Below are 24,187 nucleotides of genomic sequence, written 5' to 3'. Positions count from 1 at the left end.
CTCTCTTCATTTTGTGGCATTTCCTGTCAAACTGTTCACTATTCTTTTCAGCCCACTCAAATTGTTTGTTATATAAACTTTCCCATTCCCTAAATAATAAATCTTTCAAGATAATATCATTTAGCTGTTCAACTTTTAAAAACATCCTACTTAATCTATTGTCATTACATTTTATAATAAATTCCATGAACTTAAACCCAAAATCGTCAAACATTTGACTACATTCCATAATATTAGTTTTGTTCATGTCTATACCCATAGGTTGCTTAAAAAAACGCATACCCATGGGTACAATTTTTAATTCAGTACACCTTTTTAGATACATATTGTCCAGTTGAAGTCCCTTAATAATACCCAGCTTTTTCCCAAAGTCAAAAATGTATTCCTTTAAAGTCAAATCAACTCCGCTAGATCCCCTTTCACTGGCAGTGTTCCTCGCACTATTTCCGTTGAACTGAAAGTCAAAATTGATTTTAAAAAAATGTATCCAGTTCATGTTGCTTTTTGGCATTAACATTTTGTGCATTAGAGCTGTTGTCTACTGGGATGTTTACAGTACCTTAGACTGTTGGTTTCCGATTACTGAGTACGTTTTTTTAGGCACTGTACGCTTCGGTTTCGCCCCCGATAAATTGTGGTTGTCCTCCGAAATGTTGCCTACACCAGAAGCTGTGTCCTCCATGGTGCTAACACCCCTTGGTACCTCTGCAACACATTCATAAGAGTGTCCATAGCCACATATCTCGCCGTTCCCTTGGCCATTCGGGATGTAACCTGAAGCTACACTTCCTTCCTGTGTACGGGATGACATCATCTGAATCTGCTGCCCTTCCTTACATTTTTCAGGCTGGCTCATCAGGTCAGTTAACCGCGTTAGCTCGCCCGTAACAATAGCCATCTCGGACAGTAACTTCTGTATTTCATCCCTTCTTGTCAAAAATATAGACGGCAGCTTATCAAGGGGAATCCATGATACGTACAAACGTACAACTAATAAACCACCCCACACAGCAAAGAACCACTAATAATAAAATAACAAAACACGAACTTTGATGTAGTATCACTGTCCCCAAAATGATGCTAATGACTCAAACTAAAATAATATACTTCATTGCACGATAATTTAAAAATCCGTTAAGCGCTTTCATCTACTGATAGTAGACTTCCTCAGAACACCATTGATTTAAAACAGCTGGGTTAAATACATGACTTCAACCAATCCAATTGCTTAATCAACCACGGTTGTTAACCATTTAAAGTGCTCATGCAGTTAAAACTAATATAACCGTCAGTATTAAAACACATTATAACTTAAATAGTTTGAAAATGTATAGTTTAAAAATATATTTAAAAAAAAAATTTCCCTTTAATGTATTTTAACTTCTAATACTGGCTTAATAGAAATACTCTCATTAATCCCAGGGTGGACAGTTGCATTCAATAAAATCTGCTATTTTATCTCTTTCTCCCCTAGTTTTAACTTTATATTCCCACCCGTAGGGTTTGCCTTTACCTGCTCTAATATAGAAAACTTAAAACTATCACAATTGGTTCAGGTGCTTTCAGGGGGTAACTTGAAATGCTCCACACTAATTCAGTATTTCCTGACCCCACATCTTTTTAACGTACGAGTCTGCATTGAGAGCGGCAGTTCTTTGCGCTTCTGTGCTGTCCGTTCCACTTCTTTGTGCATCTCGTGCCCCATCGCTGCTTTCCTGATATTCTGAAATGGGAGAGGCAGTGACGGGTTCACAAGTTCCTTGGTTACAGGCAAAATCTTACGTCTCACCACCATATCAGCTTTTTGTTAAGTCTGCTGTACTACTGGACCGTTATTCAAAGGAGTCACTGGCAGAGGCTTGGAGTACACCGAGGTGGGTGGTTCCGGTGTAGTAACGTTTCTCTCCTTGATCGAAGCCACATCTGCTGGTTTCGGATTGGTTATCATCACGTTTCTTGAATTATTACTGGTCGTTCCTCTTCCTGGATTGCTGTTAGCTCTCGGCCGCATGAACACATGCTGATTAGAAAAATCATGAACGTCTTTAGCCAGTTCTTTTTTTTAGTAATATCAAGCGATTTTCATAAGTGAGACTTTGTCAATCAACTCACTTAAAAATAGTTAAGTTATATCTTCTCCGACCAACATCCAGAGTGGATTACTCTGTTGCTCAATATTAGTTCTCAGCTCTCTTTCCGTAGGAGAGAGAAATATGATCTGCAGTTTCATATAGGATCTACTGGTTTCTAAATTAATATTTTGCCACTCTGCCAGGAGCTGTGGGTACATGTCTCCAAACGTAGGCATGTTCAGTACCCTCAGCCCCCTAGGTATTACATTCATCTCAAGATGGGCTTTAAAATGGAATCGTTGTCACTGAAGCCGTTTGTATTTGAACATATCATTCACTGTCTCTCTTAAGGTTACGAACCTGTGCCTCTGTTACTGTCCATCTGTAAATTATCCTCCATGACTTTCGGTAATTCACCCACCAACAATAGATTATTCTGCTCAAACAAAAAGTTCATTAAAGTGTTCTTTGAGCATTTTTCCAAATTTAGTTGCTTACCAGTAATACAAGTTGAATTCACTGGGGTGCCCTCCACCATGCTCACTACCGATAAGTAGTAAAATGTCCCAAAGCAATGTGAGCAGAGTCCAAAGCAGTTATAACGAAAAACAAGCCCCAAATCACGGAGATAGGCACAGGAATAAAATCCACTGATATATTTATTGTGTAAGCGCTTTCATAATATAATATTACTTATTCAGACACATAGTAGAAGCACAAAAGCAGTCCAATTATATATCATTTGAATTAAATAATTAAGTCAGTTTCCCTCCCAAACATTTAAAGATGCAGGCTGTATTATCAAATAATGAATCTGTGCAACATAGCAAATATTATTAAATACCCTGATAGTTAAAACTCTACAGTATATTTTAAAGGTTCAAATGCATCAAGTATTCAGTAGTCGTAGAAACAACATAAAATAAAAATAATAATAATAAAAATATCTGCTTAAACGAACTATTGATTGATGTTCCTATTCTTTAAAATTGGTTTAAGGGGTACTGAATCATTTAGTCCATATCCTCTGTGGTCCCCAAGCCTTAAAATCCATCTTAGTTCTTCTAACTCTGTATTGTTCACTACATCACCCAACCTCTCATTAACTGTCTGTACTTGAAACTGAAAAGTCTGTTCTGTGCCCATAGATAGTGTGCTTAGCTAATGCACTGTAATCTTCTCCCCTTCTAGTACAATGTAAGTGGTCTCTGATTCGTTCTGTTTATTGGTTGGAGGGGCAGTGAAGAAGCATTGGACAACTTTTTTCAAGAAATGTACAGAAGAAGTAATTTCTTGCATTTTACAATTAAGAAATGTAAGACAGATTTTTTGGATGTAACAGTGGTACAGAACACTGCAGAGGTTACAATGTGAATGCACAGGAAAGATTGCCATCATCGTCACACTTAAACAGAAATAGTATGCATCCACCCCACATTTTTTCAAATATTTTAAAGGGGCAAGCATTAAGATTATCCCGCCTTACCAATCGTGATGATGAATTTTTGCATGTTTGACTGGTTTAAAAAAAGAGTTTGAAGGGAGAGGATATAATGAAAATGAAATTGATATAGCATATGAACAGGTGAGGGCAGAAAGAAAAGGAAGAGGCAAGCACTGTTTTTCAGACACTGTTGGGATTAAGGATAGACATGATGAAAGGGACACAAGGATGCCTTTAATAATTTCTTATACACAGGATATAGGTATTGTGAGGAGCAATATAAATAGGAATTGACACATTTTTGGTGAATGAACAAACTGAAAGGTATGTAGGGCAATGTTCTAAATTTACCTTATAAAAATAAGAAAATATTTAAACTGTGCTTTCCAAGATCCAACACTTTATGTACTGCACTGGAAGTGTTTACTAAAAGTTGTGGGAATTGTAACTTCTGTGAATACATAGATCAGTCTAGATTTTTTTAGACACCCTAAAATTGGTTTTCTTTGGGAGATTAGAAATTGGGCCAACTGTAACACCAAGAACCTGATTTATTTAGCCTCCTGCATTAAATGCCTCAGGTTCTATGTTGGCAAAACGAACCATCAATTAAAAGAATGAATCCGAGACCACTTATATAGCACTAGAAGGGGAGTAGAATATATTGCATTAGCTAAACACACTTTATCTATGGGCACAGAATACACTTTTCTGTTTCAAGTACTCCAAGTACAGACAGTTAATGAGAGGTTGGGTGATGTAGTGAACAATATAGAGTTAGCAGAACCAAGATGGATTTTTTAGGCTTGCAGCCCACAGGGGATATGGATTAAAAGATTCAGTACCCCTTAAACCAATTTTAAAGAATAGGAACATCAAGAAATAGCTCATTTATGCAGATATTTTTATTATTATTATTTTTAGTTTGTTGTTTCTATGACTACTGAATACTTTATATACTGTAGAGTTTGAACTGTCAGGGTATTTAATAATAATTGCCATGTTGCACAGATTCATTATTTGATAATACAACCTGTATCTTTAAATACTTTGGAGGGAAATTGATTTAATTATTTAATTCAAATGATATATAAATGGATTGCTTTTGTGTTTCTACTGTGTGTCTGAAGAAGTAATGTTTTATTAAGAAAGTGAAAGAGTACTGTAAGGCAAGTAAAAGGTATATGCCCTTTCCCCACTGTAGTGCAATCCTGGAGTTAGTATATATAGTTGGGGGGGGTGTGGAGGGCATAGCCCCGCCACCTAGTTTGGTTTTATATTATATTTCACCAAAAGCTTCAAAACAATACAATTTAAACTTTAGACATGCATACTTAGAGCACCAATGAATAACTCTTTCCAGAAGGCAATATTTACCCAAACTAAGTGGGGGCTGTAGCCCCCCCACCCCCCTAACTATATATACTAACTCCAGGATCGCACTATAATGGGGAAAAGGGCATATACCTTTTACATGCCTGACAGTACTCTACACAGTTCCAGTACTTCACTTCAGTGAAATGAGATTCGGTGAAATGAGTTTTCAGTAATTTGGTCAGGGTGAATTGAAATTCAGTGAAATGAGCTTTCAATGAAACAAAGTAGACCCATATATATATATGTGTATATATATATATATATATATATATATATATATATATATATATATATATATATATATACACACATATATAAATATGTATGTATATACACACACTTGTATTTCATATATATATATATATATGTGTGTGTGTGTGTGTATATATATATATATATATATATATATATATATATATATATGTACACATATGTATATTATATATATATATATATATACACACACACACACACACACACATAGATATATATATATATATATATATATATATATATATATATATATATATATATACACATGGATCTACTTCATATAGTTGATGTATCAGAATGTTGTCATTCATATGGCCGAGACCATATTATCGGCATTCGAAATGTCGACCATAGAATAAAAACACAAAAAAAAAACTTACCTTCGCGCTGCACAAATATAGTTTATTTGTTTCTGTATGTAGTTGTGCTGGAATATAGTCCATGTTGCTTTCCTACGTTTTTTCAATGTTATGTGATTCAGTGTTTCGAGTTTTCAAGATATTCAGGATTTTGGTCTTCATGTTTTGAATTTTAATGTTATGGGCTTTCGATGTATTAAAGTAAATCCATATATATATATATATATATATATATATATATATATGCGTGTATTTGGGTGTGTGTGTGTGTGTAGATATGTATATATATATATATATATATATATATATATATATAATATGTATACACACACACCTGCTAAATTGATTCAAGTAGGCCTTTTTATTTATTTATTATTTTTACCGCAGAATACTTTGCTTACCGAATCTCTTTTTCCTCTTCTTCACAGATCAAAGACGTAGATGCTGGAAAAATATTGAAAGCTATGTTGTCATATGTTTGGCCGAAAGACAGGCCAGACCTCCGACTCAGAGTGGCAGTTTCCTTGGGGCTGCTAGCGGGTGCAAAGGTTAGTATGTTTCTCCCATTTACAGCCTTCTCAAAAGGTGCACAAGATTAATTGTTTCACCTCTGGCTTTGAAAATAGATACTAGAAGCCTACTTAATATCTATACATTCTTGACCATTTTTTGAAAATCAAGTGCAAAAAAAAAACAAAAGCCAAGCAAACATAGCTACCTTGTGTGCTTTAAGTATTGCTTAAAAAGTATGAACGGCAGTGTTTAGTAAAAACTGCTTTTATTTTTTTAATACAGTGATAAAGGTTAAAAGAGTCGGTCAGTCATACTGTTGATAAGTTGTGATGAAGTCTTTTCATTTTTTGATGTAAATGTTTAAAATGTTTCTGCTGTAGTGTATGACTTTCTAGTCCATTTGTTGTTGGTTGTGATTGTTGCAGCATACATGCTTGTATTTTATTTTGTGTAGTGATAAAAGCCATTACTTGCAGCATCTTTACTTCAGTATAGTAATGTTTAACTCTGCCAAAACATCTAGACTTGTATTTTTCCTCTTATTTTCCAAACAACTTTTCATAGTGGAAACCTTACAACCTAGACAATGATTACCAGCAGTATTTTTTTCAGCCAGATGAAATCTTTCATGTGAAGGCAAACATTTTCATCTTCTGTGATTGTTTTTTAAGGTATTTAAAATTTAACAGTATAAATAAAATTCAGTATCTTTCAAATTGTACAAATTACAGTGGAAGTGCCGCGGATTGTCTGCTTTAGCATTATCCAACGTCTGTAGACGCATTAAATTCATGCAGTAGTTTATAAATCCCTGGTTTGCCTGTATAATTAAAATATGAAAGTACTACATATTTGCATAATGTTAGATCAGTATAGTTTATTATGCATTGGCACCAACAGATATATATTTTTTCTTCAGCAATGACATTTCAGACTTGTAATTAACCTGAGGTTAACTCGGTTGTGAAATTATTAATGTGCTATATGCGTGTGTGTGTGTGTGTGTGTGTGTGTGTGTGTGTGTGTGTGTGTGTGTGTTTTATGTGTTAGGTGTTTGTGGAGGTATGCAAAATAATGGTGGTCTGATAGTAATATCTGTACTACGATGCATTCTAGATGCAAATTTAGAGTCGTATTGCTCCTCTCTCATAATCTTGTACCGTTGCATGTCATTAATTGGAAAGTAACTTGATTAAGGACACCTGACCCAAAGAACATTATAATGTCATGAGAAGATAAAGGTCATAAGTGGGTTCAAAAGAGTTGAGATGTTTTTTGTCTGGCTCACTGTTGTATAACTGACATTGGAATCATCCACTCTGCTGTCACCCTGGTGTTGACTGGGTTATTGCAGTGGAAGGATGTATGCCTGCCTCTTTGAGTAAAAGAGGCAACTAGGCTGCACTATCATCATTTTTTTCACTTCAGTTATATGTAAATATTGGCTAAACAGTTAGTGTTTTTTGATTGAACTTGGCTTCAGAGGTCACCTTTTTTGATTATTCAAATGGTAGGTGCCGGGCTAGAAATGCTGATGTTTTTGTCATTTTGATTTAAGTTTTGCTGACTTTGCTGTAGTTTCTTGCTGGTGAAAATTTACAGGAAAATCAGACTTGCAGTGCCTGTGCAGTTATGAATGTCAGATTATTTACAATCATATGCAGTAGACTCCCTCTTATCTGGCCTCTCTTTAACCGGCCATCAGATTTCCACAGTAGCCCTAGCAAAAGACAACAGAGAAGAAAAATACTTCCGCCTCCTCTGCGCTAAATGACAGACATTTGAGTCTTAGACTTCATATTCATTAGAAAAATGCATACTAACACAAATCCTGTTCTTTTAGCTTATTTATAACCTATAAATTCCGTTTTATATGCTTTTTCTGGTTAACCAGCCGTTTGTTTATCCAGCCTAAGGTCTGGTACCATTGAGACCAGATAATAGGGAGTCTACTGTATTACTTATTGTGAATCCTGCTTGGAAGAATGCTATCTCATAATTTCTGTGAGTTTTACTCGTACTACCCATATTAGCAGAAGTCCACACTTTGCACTTGGCTGGCTAAGAAGATGTCGGCGGCCATTTTACAGTCTGTTGCATAACGAACTTCATCTAGGGGGCAATACCTCCTTAAGAAGTAAACTAAAAGGACTTCCAGCCCAAGGAGATTTAGGGATAGGCGACCCTCTAAAATGACACGAGGAGTAGAAGGCTTCACCAGTAGCACCAGAGGGACCTGAAAACATTTCTTTAAGGTGGGTTCCAAGACCCTTTTTTTTGTCAGCCATTTTCTCCTGCTGCTTTGGAATAGGCATGCTAGCAGATGCTGACACATCATCCTCCCCCAGGGCAGTATTCTTGTCTTTAATCTAAGATTTTGTTTCCAAGAATGTCTGGCCTCATTTTGGTATGGTCACACAGCAAAATAAAAAGTATTTTAATTGATCTGCTTTCCTAGTACAGCAAGTTAAGTGGGTAGGAAACTTTGCAGAATGTAGTATGGTGTTGATTGAAAAACTTAGGGGACAGAACATGCTACCATGTGCTCAAGTGTATGAGCATCACATGTTTGTACCTTTGCTGGATCGGGCTTCCTTCCCTCAGATAGTCGTGCTCTTGACCTTTTAAAGGCTTACTGTGCAGTGCTGATGTTGCCTGGACAGTCTCGCAGTGGAGTGATTTTTCTTCCCTCTTTCTCATACATTCAAAGTGTGCTATAGAAAAATATTGCTTCTCTTGCATTCAGATCATTTCTTTGAGGACGGGGAAGACCGTGAACTGGCTTATGCATCTCCATTATCTCCCCTTGGTTGTGACTATGAAAACCATTTTGTCATGTTCTTCATTGAAAGTGTCTCAAGACAAATCTCAGTTTCAAGAGTAGTAAGCTGAAATCTCATGAAATGTCCAGCACTAATAAAAAATGATATTTGGACCTCCTGGGATTAGAGAAAGCAAAACAAACCCAGGGGGTCCTATCCTTTTCTAGGTTTTCTGGGATTTTTTTTTTTTTTTTTTTTTTTTTTTTGTGGCTTCGCTGGAGCCAGACTCTCATCACTTCCTCCCTTTTTTCTGAGGAAGTTGGAGCTGTCTTTTACTAAGTCTGGCAGTGCCTTTATAAAAATCAATTTAATGATCCTGCTTTTTTCATATTGGAAGCTACCAAAAAGTGCAAGTTGGTGCCTAGTCCCAACACTGATCTTAATGATGGGGGGGTGGGGTTGGATAAATTCAGAAATAAAAGCCTCTATCTTCGCTACTTTGTCTTCAGAGCCATAAACTGCCAGATTGGTATCCAAAAATACCAGGCTGCCAAACTAAAGGGTAAAATGGTTTGTCTGAGTGACCTTTCAGTAGAATCTACAAGAATAACCCAGGCAGGCTAGAGTTTTCACTGTGTAAAACCTTAAACCTCTTGTAATGGAGGCCCATGCGGTATATGCATATGACCCCTTAAAGGACATTAGTGTTTTGGTTACATGGCTTCAGAATGCCGAGGTCTTTTTACTTTTTATGTCTGCAAAGAAGGTCCCTAAGCAGGGAAAGACTACAGATTTCATTGTAGACTCTTCCTAATGCCAAAAATGAGTGGCCCATGATTATTAATTTACACTGTCCAAGTTCAGTCTTTTTTAGCAGGTACCCTTGTTTTAGATTCTTTACCCTTTGATTATGACCAAAGCATTTATTGTCCTGTTAGCACTCAAAGTTGCTTAACTGCATGCTCCCCTGTACAGAGAGCATAAGAAATGTGTCTAGTTCAGGTTAGGGACACTAATTTCTAGTTTGTCATTGCACTTTGTACTGTCTTCTGCTTATAAGAGCTGTACAGACTGGTTGTGGAGTAGCAGTAGTGGCATTTCTGAGAACCAACTGAGTTCACATCTGTTTTTCTGTATGACTACCACTTGCAGGTAAGATAAGGACTACATGCTATTGTAAAAGGTCATATTGTACTGTTTTAGAAGTCTAAGGTTCTCCATAAAATAACCAACGTTCATCAAAACAACTAGCATGATCATCCTGTTTCCAGGGGTCAGTTAACACAGACATTTGCAAGATTGTCTTACTTGGGGACAAAAGTGTTTCAGGGAGTCCTCTTCTTTAAACAAGCAAAGTGTTTCCCGCATTGGGAGGGACTAACTTAGGTTGCAGGAGTTCATGATTTTAGCTATCCTTGTGGTACTTTTGCCCAACAGGAACTGTTTAGATGGGCAGTGGAAGCCGGGGAGAACAAAGACGTGCCATTCTCATATCTGGTACACATCCATATCTTGGCTGTGGATTAATCTGACAATGCTTTGAGGGCCTTGCCTGGAAAACATAAAGGCTAGAGAATGTGAACCATTACCCAGAAGCATCTCCACATCAGTTTAGTAGAAGTAATAACAGTGATTCAGTCCTTTAGAGGGTTCAGAAAAAATTGGAAAACTGGTATTCTGCTGGAGAAATGCTAACCCTCTTAGTATTGTAAAAGTCAGCCAACCAGGACTGCTTGGGTGTTGGATGCCTTTTCCTTTTCGTGGAACAACTTTTTTTTCCATCTTCCTACACCTACATTACTGATAAATTTCCATAAGGCAAGGGTAGAGGAACCATGGGCTGTCTTAGTGACTCCCCAGCCATGGCCCAGACAGCATTGGTTCTCACTGATGTGCTAGCTATCAAGGGGATTTCTTTTCAGTCTTCTGCCAAGTATAGTGCCTATGAACATACAGGGACACTGACTGATGGCATGGATGATATGACTTGTTATTCCTATCAAGCACCTTTGTGGAGGATCTGTTTAAAAATTTGTAGGAAGGTAGAAAATCCATTACAGAGAAATGTTATTTGGTAGACTGGAGAAGATCTGTATCTGGTGTATACAAAAGGGCATGGCCTCATCCTTAGCAGGGCTGTTCAGTGTTTTTCATACTTCTCTGGCTTTTTCCTCTACAGGTTTGTCCTGCTGCTCTATTAAGGTGAATGTAAGTTGTCTTTGTTTGCTTATTTTGTGCATCCCCAACTGGTAAACAGTGTTTTAGTGAAACAGTTTCAAGGGGGATTCTTATGCTTTTGAATGGACTTTGTGCAGAAAAATGCACCCTAGAACTGTCAGTTATCAGCCACTGTCCTCTTGAAGTCATTTTGTAGAAAACAGACATATTAGTTGCTATAAATTTGGATTAGATAATTTCAGAACAGCAAACCCTCATGTGTTAGGAGCCTTTCACAATCTTCCATAAGGATAGCGTCAGACAAATGTTTTTATGCCACAGCTTGTTTCAAAGTGCCTTCTATGCGCAGACGTTTCCATTACCAGCATTCTTTCTCAAAGCACAAAATATTGTGGAAAGAATTTTACACCTCTGAGATGGCACAAGTTGGCTACTTTCCAGACAGAACAAAGGGTTTCAGGTAGATGGGCTGACTATTGCCTCTTACATCATACACACAAGGTAAACAAGTTCATTGCATTGAAGAACCCTATAAGTGCACGTGAAGTCTTACTCCACCATAGTTGCTGCATGACAAAGGCTTTCTTTTTTGCCAGAGGCTGTTTTTAATGTGGCTTTTTCTATCCTGTTGTCTGATAAGTTGCTTTCTTGGCCACCTGGCCCATCCATTTCTATGTCATCATCTGAGAGGCAACCTAGAAGGGCCATTATTTAGTTAGTCATCAGGATTTTCTTACTTTTGTCATAATCCTGGTGCAAATGCTCAGTACAATACTTCATTGTTTGGTGGGCAGTTACGTTCAGTGAGGGCTTGTTACAGATTTCTGCAAGTGATGTACCTCTCCAGGGCTACCCTATGACCACAGTAGCCAGTGTTCCCATGTGGTCTCCATTGTTGAGTCCTGGGTGTGCACCCATTCATCTCTGTCAAAGAGAGGAGAGATGGCATTACTGCATTACTTTTCCCTTTGCCTCAACATGCAGTTAATCAAACTCTGGTGACCTAGATGTGGTCCAGACTTTATTCTTCTATGCTAATGGAACTGGATAGTGTTTGTTTATTTATTTATAGTTTAAGTATGTTTAAGTTTATAACATTTGTGAGGAAACTACTTGGTCATCAGTTCAAGCATTTGTGTTGGTCAGCAGTCGAGAAATAGGGTGAGGTGGAATATTTGCAGTAACCTTCTCTATGCCTGTCTGCTGGTCCACTTTGTAAATCTGAAATACTGAAATCTTGAATTTCAGTATTTCGAACTTACAAAGCCGTGGACTCACATTTCTGAAACCAGCAGAAGCACGAAATTCAAAATACCTAAGCATGAATATTTTGAATTTCTGTTTCTGGTGGTGTGGTATTTGGATGTTTTGGTTTACTTTTGGAAAGTTTGTGTAAGTATATTGGTTAGGGGTTTAGTGTGTGTAAATGTGTGTTGTGACTGTTATGTGCGTGTTTGAGGGACTGTAAGATGTGTGTGTATGAGTTTCATTTGTGTTTCTGTTTGTGCAATCTCGGAGTTAGAATGTATAAGTAGGGGGTGTGCGGGCATAGCTCCCCACATGGGGGGGTGTAAGGGGGCTTGCCCCCCCTGCTTGCATGTAATTTAGACGTATTTGATTGTGGGGGGGGTGGAGTTTTGTGTATGTTTGTGTGTGTACTGCATGTGTAGCATAGGTGCAGTATTTTGGATTTTGCGGTTGTGTGTTTTCGAATTTATGAGCTGCGGTTGGGTTTTCGGCTTTGTGGTTTCGAAATACAGAAAGTCGAGATTTCAGTATTTCGAAATTACAAAGTGGACCCCTGTCTGCACCTCATTGAATCATTGCATTGAAAATCTTCTTATATTCTGCATCAGTGAATTATGATCAGCAGGCTATGTTTTCATAAGAAAATCGCCATATTGGTAGACATATGAATGGGATCACTTTTGGAAGTATAGATTCTTTCCCACCTTACCTCAGCAGGAAAATGTTTTCTGCCAAGACTATCTTGGTATGTAAGGACTTTAATGAGGAGGCTTGATGTATAGTTGATGCCGATATATGCTTATCTTTCTTTTCTTTCCTTTTATTGCCCCTTGCCCTTAATACTCTGTCTTGAAGAGAAGTGCAGAAGACTGCAGTTGGGATTATCACTGAGGGACAGGACTTTAACACCTCTTAAATCTGTGTTATCCTGTATTTCCGAAGAAATACTCAGTTTGAAAGGCTGTCCTTCAATAGACATATTCTGTTCTGTCTGTCTGTTAGAAAAGAAAAAGCGTAGAAGTTGGCATGAATCTGACTGTCTAATGTAGGAACACAGATTGGCATTTTCTCCTGTGGCTCATTGCTGTTTATATTTGTACTGATGCAGTGATTATATTGTATTATTTAAAAGCAAGTAAAGAGACTTAGTTTGGGTATGATTACTAGCCAATAATTACGCTGTCTGGATGCCAACAAAGAAGAAATTTACACATTTTAGAAAAAGTAAGCAAAAAGCAAAAACTAAAGCTCTGACTGGGAAGAAATCACAGTTGTTCAACCCAAAGAGGCCCAAGTTACAGGTTTAGCACAGAAGACGGTTTCAGTAATATAGAGGAAAATAAAATCAAATACACTCAGAGGTGTTTGTATATTCATCAAGTACTTCACTTCTTTTAAAGTCAAATGACAGAAGGCTGGAAAACTGGAAGAAGATTTAAGTAGCTATTCATTTGAGCTGATAAAGCTGCAGAAATCGGAGACTAAAATGAAGGAAAAACTGACTGAATATGAGGGTTCTCAAAAACAGCTCTTTCAAAACATAGAGTTAGAAAAACAGTACCCTGAAAAGATGGGAGGGTTTTTTTTTGCTGTACCAGAGAAAATGGATTGAATAAATGGCATTAATTTTTTGAATGTATAAGGGAAACACTGTAATTTATTCTCTGTATTCTAGGCAAAAGAGGAGCAAGGTTATTCTGTGCATTTAGGGAATATTGAGAGGCAGAAGTAAGATTCAAGCTGCTGTTTCCAGCCATCTTTAGAAGACATTTTCTTGCAGGATTGAAGATGTTTTTGGATGCTGGAATTTTGTAAATAATTATATGCTATTGCTATATCTGATTTGTACAGATGCTTGTGGTGAAAATGTATTTGTAAATGTGCTTGTGTTAAAAATATACCAACAGTGGGTCCTGACTGTATTGTTACTGAATTAAATGTGTATGTTTTAAGAGGATACTGGAAGAGAAGAGGTTAATCTCAGTCCCAGCTAACTTTGAAAAATAGTTGAAATTAAATTAGGCCATAAAGATTGTATCTTAGAGTTCTAGTTGCAGCCAAAGACGAAATGTCTGGGAAACCAAGTTTTAGTATGCCTTTTTTATTTCCTCAGGCAGGGAGCTAATTGCTACTCTGGAAGGGTAGAGGTTTGAAATTGTTTTATGACTTCCAGGAGCTGCTTCAGAGTGAGCAAAACTCTGTCTGTGTGCATGGTAACACATTGGTGCTAAAATCCTGGCAGCTTCTAGTGTTGGTGATAGTGTGGGAAACAGAACCATATGACCAGATGTGATATAATTCAGTAGGGTATCCCAGAAATAATATTTATATATTATATTGAGAAGTCTGTCAGACTGAGAACTCGTTCCTGGAACCTGATTTAGAAGGATATCTCACCTACTTAATCTTGTCTTGCTGTAGTAAGTGGACCAGGAACAGTATTCTTTAGATTAGTCAGGAAGCTATAGTGAGATTAGTTGAGTATTGTTTTTCTGTAACTGTGTGAACCTGTCCCCCTGTGTTATTTTTAATATTTCCTTTGATTTAAACTCTGGTTTTTGCTGTAACCAGATATTTTGTATTTTCATGTTCTTTTATTAATTTATTAAATATTTTATAGTGTTCATTGTGGCTGGCCCTTTTAGAAAATATTTAAGGTTTGAGAGTATTCACATATATTTATTTGCTGATAACTGTGGCCACTCCTGAAAGCCTTGCTTTTGGTGAAACTACCATGTGTATTAGTATTAATTGTACACAGTATAATTGGATACTCTTTTATAGTAAGTGACTTGTGGCAGTGAATATACCTTATAGACTGGGCAGAGTTGGTAGAGTGGGTAATCTATGCTAGCCTTTCCCAGGTGTGTGTGTTTGAAAATTAAATCTCAGAGTGTGTGTGTTAGATACTTGGAGCAGGGACACAGAGCACTGGTTTCACAGAGACTGGTGGAGGACTTAGCTTGGACACTTGACGGAAGACTTAACTTTGCAGCTGTGCCAGTGGGGAGCCTTATTGGAGACCTGGGAAGAGAGAGAGAAGCACACACCCCGGTTCGAGTGTGTTCCCTGCGTGCTCTTAAGGGAAATTGTGCTTGATGCAGAGAGCTGTATCTGGAAATACTGGGTGCATCAGTTTTTGTTCCAAGTGAATGTCCTTCTCCAGTGTCAGTGGTGAAGATTCAGGCTCCTTGATTATTGGCCTTGAGTGGGGATGTCACATGAGCAGCTGAAAAAATACTGGAGCTGAGTAACCGGAAAAAATACTGGAGCTGAGTAGAATAATCAGAAATGCCTTGGACACGAAGCTGAGATCTGTGTTTGTAGGTCAAGATGATTGTGAAAAAGTCCAGCAACACTAAAATTAGTTAAACAAGTGGGAAAACTGTAAAGTATCAATTCCATTAGATATAGGTATGTGAACTGTGGTTTTGCAAGAAGCGAATGAAAAAGACTGGAAACTTGCTGACTGTGATACTCTGGGGGTAGAATGGAGTAAAGAAGAAAGTGTAAGTAAAGTAGTCCTGTATAGTGTATATTCTTAGGTATTTGAAATGTGTGATTGGGGGTATCCATGACTGCTGTTTGAAAGTGATAGTTAAGTAGGAAAGTAGTTTTTCTTAGTTATAATTCATCCAGGATTTACACTGCAGCAAGATAAAAAAAAATGTTTGAAAGAAGAAGGTTGTAGTTGATGTGTTTTTTGGGCTGTCAGGGGAAATTTAAATGTGCATTAGTCATATTGTGTAAAGAGCTAAAGTATAACGATTTCCCTGATTTTGAAGATTTGAATGACTTGTGTAAGTTTTTTTTTTAAGCAAAAATACCTTAAAGCCAAGAAAATCAACATGAAATATGATGGTAGTTCCTTAAACTTACAAAGTAACTAGCTGATGTTCATCGTGTTACCCTGCTGCAGTCATCACACTAGGGTTATCCTGCCGTCAGGCGTTCCCGCAGTCGGCCCGAATTCCAAAGTCTTGGTCCGGCGTCGGTTGCTGTCGCTTCTTCCCTGACGTCAGTGCGCCAGGGGTATATCAGAGGCATCCAACGCCATTTTCTTCAGTCTTTCTTGCCGCGTGGTGCCCGAAGCAGAAGCAGTTTGCAAGTGCCGGTCGGCCGACACCTGAGATTTTCGAATCGAGTTTCAGTCCGAAGTCTTCAAAGCTAAGTACCCCGTTGGGGAATCTTTTCTTGCCTCAGTCCGATGTCAGAAAAAGTTAACAATTGCATTTCTTGTGGGAAGCAAATACCTCATAAGGACTTTCATTCTTTTTGTATACCTTGCCTAGGCCCAGACCACAGCGTCACTGGTTGTCATTTTTGTGCTAGGTTCAATAAGCGAACTATTAAGTGATGCTTTGATTTCGCACGACACTACTTCGGTAGGAAATTTAATTAAACTATGCCGTCGGAGCAACTGACTACCGGCGTGCATAAATAACACAAAGATAAAGAAAGGCAGCCTAGATCCAAGCCAGACTCCGAGCCCTCGGCTGGGCCAGTCGCTGGTTTTCAGTGAGGCGCCTACACAGCCCCTGGCTACTGCTGAATTGGATCCCCAGACCACTTTGGATTCTCCAGCAGAGTTTTCTAGGCCGACGCAGCCATTTTCTTTAGGCCCTACCGACGACATTGCAGTAGGAGAAGCCTGTGCTGTAGAAACACCTTTGGTTTCTGAAGCTGTCTTCAGACCGACTACTCTCACCATAAAATCTTATGCTAAGCTTAAGACTCCTCTAAAACCAAAAAAGACTACTCTTCAGTCTCCAGGTCAAGGCCCTATGCCTAAGAAACAGATGCTTAAAATGGCTGAAGATTTAATTTCTTTGATCAGGGGTTCCCAACCCCCCCCCCCCCGACAAAAGACTTAGACAAGAGGAGGATTATGCCTCCTCTGATCAAGTGTCTGTTTCCTCAGGCTCCTCTGAGGAACAGGATTACTCCTTTCCCCCTTATGAAGATTCTGATGCTGAAGACTCCATTCCCTCAGCTTCTCCCCCTGAAGATTATTCCTTTGGGGAAACCTTACATACCATGAGGGAACATTTCCACTGGGAAGGTCAGGACTACTCCGACTCAAAGAAAAAGCTCCGAGAGTTTCTTTTACTCCCCCAGCACAGACCCCTTGCTATCCCCCCAGTTTTAGACATTGTGGATGATGTTTTCTTAGAATCTAGTCTAAATCTAGATTCTCTGGCTCCTGCTTCAGCCAAACCAGATAGATACTATAGAGTGCCTGACTCTCACAAATTCCTATACAAAAGCCCTGTTGCTGATCCAGAGACAATCTCACAGGGTCCCAAGGGGGCTAAGGCTTCTATGGCTAAAAATCCTGTACCCTCTGAAAGGGACTCCAGAGCACTAGACAGGTGGGGGAAGAAGGTTTACACCTCAGCTACTCTAGCTATGAGAGCACTAAATTGTCAATTTCACATGCTTAAATACCAGCAATTCCTAATGTCTCAAATAAAACAAAAGATGGGCACGCACCCTCAACAGTCTGAATTCAAGGAAATGCAGGATCTGTTGCATGCAGCTGAACAGGTGGGCAAACATACTTTACAATGTGGTTTTGATGCCTTGGTAGCTTCCTCTAGAGCAGCTGTTACTGGGTCTGTTATACGTAGGCATGCTTGGTTAAAGGAACAATCTCTGCCTGATCATGTTAAAGCAAAGTTACTAGATGCACCCTTACAGCAGGATGTCTTATTTGGGGTTAAAGCAGAGGAGGTTTTAAAGAAAATGGAGGATAAGGCAAAATCTATGCATACGGTCAAAGATTTCTTACAAGTACAGCCCCCACGCTTCAGCAGAAATTGGCCAACAAATAATTGGTCCTTTCCAGCTTCTGACAGACCACAGAGGGGTAAATACAGGTGCCCATGGGGCAGAGGATAAGCACAAATCCCTTACAAACCTCGCCAATGGGGCACTGCAACACAGAAGGGAGGAGAAGACAAGCCACAAACTACTAGAAGGCAAACACAATGACTTGTACCTCAAACTGCCAAGCAAAACTCTCTTGGCAGCTCCCTTGGGAGGAAAATTAGCACTTTTTGCAGACAACTGGCGCATCGTCACAAAGGACAAATGGGTCCTAGACATTATCTCACAAGGATACAGATTCCATTTCCACACCTTGCCAAGGATAAAAGGAATGCCAAACCTGCCACAAAATCAATGGGCAAAGGCACAAAAACAAATTACAGCTCTCATGGACATGAGAGCCATTGAACTGGTACCTACACAGGAGCAAGGCCAAGGATTTTACTCAGGGCTCTTTCTAGTCCCCAGAAAGGACAATGCTTGGAGACCCATTCTGGACCTTTCAGTTTTAAACACCTTCTTGCAAGTACCCAAATTCAAGATGCTTACACTACAGCAGCTTCTTCCCATGTTGGGCAAGAAAGCTTGGCTAGTAACGTTGGACCTCAAGGAGACATACCTGCATGTCCCTATCAGACAAAATTGCATAAGATACCTCCGTTTCATTGCAGGTTCAACCCATTACCAATTCTCTGCACTACCCTTTGGCTTATCTACTGTGCCCAGGGTCTTAACAAAATACCTGGCACCAGTAATTGCATACTGCAGACAAAGAGGAATTCAAATATACCCATACCTGGACGATTGCTTCATCCAAGCAGAAAGCAAGGACATTCTTTTACACCACCTGGCTTTTGTAAAACATCTTCTAAGTTGCCTAGGGTACACAGTAAACGAAAAGAAATCAAAACTAGTGCCCTCACAAAATATAACATTCCTGGGTGCCAACTTGAATACAACGGCCCAGATGGCTTATCTGACGCCAGACAAACAACTACAATTAACTCAATACTTCAGAGTAATGACAACAAAGACCCAACTCCCTGCAAGAAAAATTCTGCAGGCCTTGGGCTTCATGGCATCTTGCATACTACTAATACCATTTGCAAAACTGCATATGAGGAAATTACAATGGTACCTAAAAAGCGTATGGACTCAACACAGCCACAGCTTGGAAACAATGATACCTCTCATTCCCTGCCTTCAACAGGAGTTCCTATGGTGGTCACAGGCATGTCACCTCAACAAGGGTCAGCCTTTCACCTTACCCCCAGCCATTCAAACTATGACAACAGATGCATCGGACTATGCCTGGGGGGCACACATGGCAGGACGTTGCATTCAAAGCATATGGACTGCAGATCAAAGGAATCTGCACATCAATCAAAAAGAAATGCTAGCTGTACAAAATGCTCTGACAGCCTTCAAGGACCTCTTACATCCAGGACAGCTTATCATAAGGACAGACAACACCACAGTAATGTGGTACATAAACAAGCAAGGGGGTACACACTCCTACCCTCTATGCAGGCAAGCAATGACCTTGTGGAATACAGCACTGGCTTACCAAGTTCAATTACAAGCTCAATTCCTGCCAGGGAAAAAAGAACACATTGGCAGACGACCTAAGCAGAAACATCATGGATCCCCACGAGTGGAAACTGGATCCACAAGTATTTGCAATGATAACTCAAAATGGGGCTCCCAGACATAGACCTATTTGCCAGCCCCCAAAACTATCAACTAACAAAATTTTGCACAAGGACTTTTCACCATCAAGCTTGGAAAGTGGACGCACTCTCATTCAGTTGGAAAATGCTGACAGTATATGCCTTTCCTCCATTACCCCTTCTCACAAGGGTGCTGCTGAAAGTCAGGATGGAGAGACCCCGAAGGATACTCATTGCCCCAGACTGGCCACGCCAGCACTGGTACCCACTATTAAGGAATATGGCCCAGGGCCCACCATGGTACCACAAATTACCCATCTACTCACACAGCAAGACAATCAGATTCTACACAGCCAACTCAAAACCTTAAACTTGGCTGCATGGCAAATCACCTAAGCAACCAGCCAGCTCCTCTCTCACAAGCTGTTATGGATGTTATTCTAGAGGCCAGGAAGCCCAGCACCAGGAAAGCCTACTCAGACAAATGGAAAAGGTTTTGCGCCTGGAACCAAGCTAAAGGCAAAAATACCCTTCAGCCTGACATACCTCAGATTTTTCAATATTTAACTGAGATGTTACACAAAGGGCTTTCTTTTTCATCTATTAAAATCCACGCCTCAGCTATCTCAGCTCACTACAACACGGATCCTCCCTTATTTTCACATCCACTCCTAAGGCAGTTTCTTAGAGGGGCCAAAAACATTAGGCCTCCCAGGAGAGCACCAACACCTACTTGGGACCTCAACTTTGTTCTGGAAAAACTTATGCTACCTCCTTTTGAGCCAGCTTTCTCAGCTGACTTAAAGTTTATATCATGGAAGACTGCCCTGCTGCTAGCAATTTCAGCGAGAAGAGTTTCAGAGCTTCAGGCACTAATGGCAGTAGAGCCTTTCCTCATTTTTCATCAAGACAGAGTTTCTCTACGAACTATCCCCTCCTTTATGCCTAAGGTGGTATCCAGTGTGGCTCTAAATCAAACCATCCATTTACCCACCTTCTTTCCAAATCCACAGAACAAAGGAGAAAGACTCCTACATTCCTTGGACGTTCACAGGCAGCTACGTTACTACTTGGATAAAACTAAGGTTTTCAGAAAATCTGACCAGCTTTTTGTATCCTATGCTACAGCATCACAAGGAAAGGCTATCTCAAAACAGACCATTTCCAAATGGATAGGATATTGCATATGTTTTTGCTACACCCACCATGGAAAACCAGTTCCTGCTAGCATAAGGCCCCACTCTACCAGGTCAGCAGCTACATCTACTGCCTTCCTCAGGGGGGTGCCAACCAAGGATATTCTGGAAGCTACAACTTGGAGTGCAGTACACACCTTCACCAAACATTACCACTTACCACTTTACTCTAAGACTAGAGCTGGCTTTGCCACTGCAGTTTTGCAGGGCCTTCTAGCCTCCTCTAACCCTGTTTGACTCCACCAGCCATCCTTAGCTTTGGGAGTCTACCCAAGTGTGATGACTGCAGCAGGGTAACATGATGAACATAGTATAATTTTGTACCTACCATAAATGTAGATGTTCGAGTGTATACCCTGCTGCAGTCCAGGTTACCCTCCCTCCATCCCCTCTGAACTAGCTGAACTTATCTCTTCCACTCTATCCTATACTACCTCTGTGGTGTATTTGCTTGTGCCTAGTTTTATATATATATATATATATATATATATATATATATATATATATATATATATATATATATATATATATTTTGCCTACCTATTAGGGGCACCTGACATCTGGGGCAAGAAAAACTGAAGAAAATGGCGTTGGATGCCTCTGATATACCCCTGGTGCACTGACGTCAGGGAAGAAGCGACAGCAACCGACGCCGGACCAAGACTTTGGAATTCGGTCCGACTGCGCGACCGCCTGATGGCAGGATAACCCTAGTGTGATGACTGCAGCAGGGTATACACTCGAACATCTACATTTATGGTAGGTACAAAACTGTACTTTTTTTTCTCATTTCAGTCTACTTTTATCTGAAAATAAGCAAGCCTGCAGGTGCAGGCAGTTAATCCTTAGTGTTTTGAGCAGTGTGCTTTGAGGAAAATATGCGAGGTGCAAAGTAATTGAGTTTTAGAAGGATATTGACAAGCAGTTCAGTGAAAAAAAGCCAAGTAAGAAATGAAGTTTGAAAGACTCCCAATCAACCTTACTACTTTAATGCATTAATGTAACAGTGCAGAGTTTCATTTATTTAGGAGTAGTTCATGAACTTTATCTTGAGGCTAAAAATTAAAGTCAACTGTAAATACATAAGTTGTTTTTGACATATGGGAGGAGAATACAGGTAAGAACATGTGGCAGTCTTTGTATGTGGCAAATACACGCTCCAACATGCACACTAGCAGTGTTAGTGTTGACGTTAACTTTAAAGAATATCTTTTGGCGCACCCTTTGATTTTGGGCAACTGTTCGAATTTGGAGGAGTAGACTGCTGCTTACCGTTAATTTGGAATTTAAATGGTCTTAACATGTACAGACAAAAAGCAGAGTATTGTATTACACTAAGAAGTGAAAGGTGCATTAGCAGTGTTACTGGATCACATTTAGATAGAAATGAATATGTGAATCTGATAAAGGATTTCATGGTGTACATTGAACAGAATATTAGGAGCAAAGAGAGGGTAGTAAAAATACTGATTGTTAGAGCCCCATTAGTGATAGAAGATTTAAAAAGGGAAAGTAATAGTAGATTTTTGTAGTAAGTAGTTATTGATAGGGGAGGAGGAGGATTATACTTATGTATTTTCTACCTAATACTGCTGTTGTGGACCATAGGGGAAATATTTGAGAAATAATTAAATTTCAACACGGAATATTTTTATGTGGGGGGTAGGACCTGTGTTGTAATAGTGAGGATGCATTGGCGAGGCCAAGAAAGAAAAATGTATCACTATAGGGTAGGGTTCTGAGGATGTATATGAGAATATTTGATAAGAAAGCTGTGAATTCAGTCGCAGCAGTACTTCAGAAGTTGTAGATTTTCCTCCAGAATACAACAGGATGGGTATACTGGATATAAGTTATATTTCACATAAGGATGTGGATTTAATTGAAAGCCTTAGAGTCCCATCCTGTAACTATATCAGACCGTTTACCTATAAAAACTAAGGTAATGGTGTAAGAAAGACATCTTAGTGTTTTTCTTCTTTAGTAAAAAGGCATATAAAGAGTGGGTAGTGGATATTGTATGAGGTCTGTGAGGGAAGATGAACATTCCTTCGTAAGAGATAATTAGTGGGCAAGAGTTTACAGACATGGCAAAAATAACTGACTAAGGGGGATAAGTAATAGGAATTTAGAGGGTTTCATAAAAAATATTGCAGAAGGCAGGAAATCTCACATAACAAGAAGAGAAGCAAAGTGCTAAAGGAAAAAGAAGGGAGTGTGTGGATAGTATATATGCATTAAAAAAGGTTGTTAATCAAGTGTGATTTATAGCACCTCTACAGCACAAAAAATACTAGTTGAATGCCTTAAGCAACAGAAATAGGGATGGAGCCAGTTTTTATGAAAATGTAATGCAGAGGAGTTGGGAAATCCAAGAGTAGGCACAATTGGAAGTATTTATAGAAGACTCTGCTATGCCAGAGTCCGAGGAAGGTGAGGCTGAACAGTTATCAGCTAAGCTAGGAGGGGATGAACATAAAACAGTGATGTGTAATCAGTCAAAAGAAATGTTTCCAGGAACAGATGGGATTTCTACGGAAATCTGGAAGTTAAAAGGGAAGAATGCAAATCTGGAAGGCTGTGTTTAACATTATTTAGAAGTGTGTGTATGGAGATGAGGGAGTACCACCCTCTTGAAAGAAAGATGTGGTGGCTGCATTACCTAAATGGGGTAGTGACACTTTGAAGCTGTGTTCATATCGATGCAACTTGATTTTTAACTATAATTATTGTTTGACTATAATAGCTAAAAGAATTTCAAAGATGTTGCCAAAATTCATATAAATAAAATTGTTGTGGTTTTTTGAATAGGAGGTAAACATTTGACAGCTTTAATAGAACAGTGATGATCCAGAGGGAAATGCAATGTAAAAAAGCACTGTTGTTGAGTCTTGATGCGGAGGTACTCAGCTGAGATTTTGAGTTTGACAGTGTTTGCATTTGGGTTAATAAGAAAGATATGTAAAGGGGTCAGAGGCAATAATTAAGGTGTGAGGTCTCCCCTCTGATGAGCTCTGTTTTAATAGAGGAACCAGTTAGGGATGTCCTCTTCCTTTTCTTATTTGCTTAATGTTTATGCTAATTAATAAATAAAATAAGGGATCCACAGAGTAAAGGATATAAATGATGGGATCAGGAAGACTTGAGGTTTATTTCTTGAAAGATGATATTTTTTACTTGATAAATCATGAAAAGGACATTTTCATTTTGTGGAATATTTTGATATGGGTTCAAGTATTTTTGGGATATAAAATAAAAGAACATAA

At 38.9% G+C, this 24,187-nt stretch overlaps 1 protein-coding gene across 2 annotated transcripts in view; it reads left to right on the top strand.

Moving 5' to 3' along the window:
* ABCB7 (ATP binding cassette subfamily B member 7) overlaps positions 1-24,187 on the top strand; it is a 1,517,597-nt gene that overhangs the window by 315,939 nt on the left and 1,177,471 nt on the right. For both annotated transcript variants that reach the window (XM_044057689.1, XM_044057687.1), the window contains exon 4: positions 5,954-6,073. In XM_044057689.1, the coding sequence (XP_043913624.1) occupies positions 5,954-6,073 (120 nt within the window). The remainder of the gene's footprint in view (positions 1-5,953; positions 6,074-24,187) is intronic.

This window comes from Protopterus annectens, chromosome 15.part0, assembly GCF_019279795.1.
Source record: "Protopterus annectens isolate FY-2018-M chromosome 15.part0, PAN1.0, whole genome shotgun sequence".
Lineage (NCBI taxonomy): Eukaryota > Metazoa > Chordata > Ceratodontiformes > Protopteridae > Protopterus > Protopterus annectens.
This window is presented reverse-complemented; position numbering and strand designations above follow the sequence as displayed.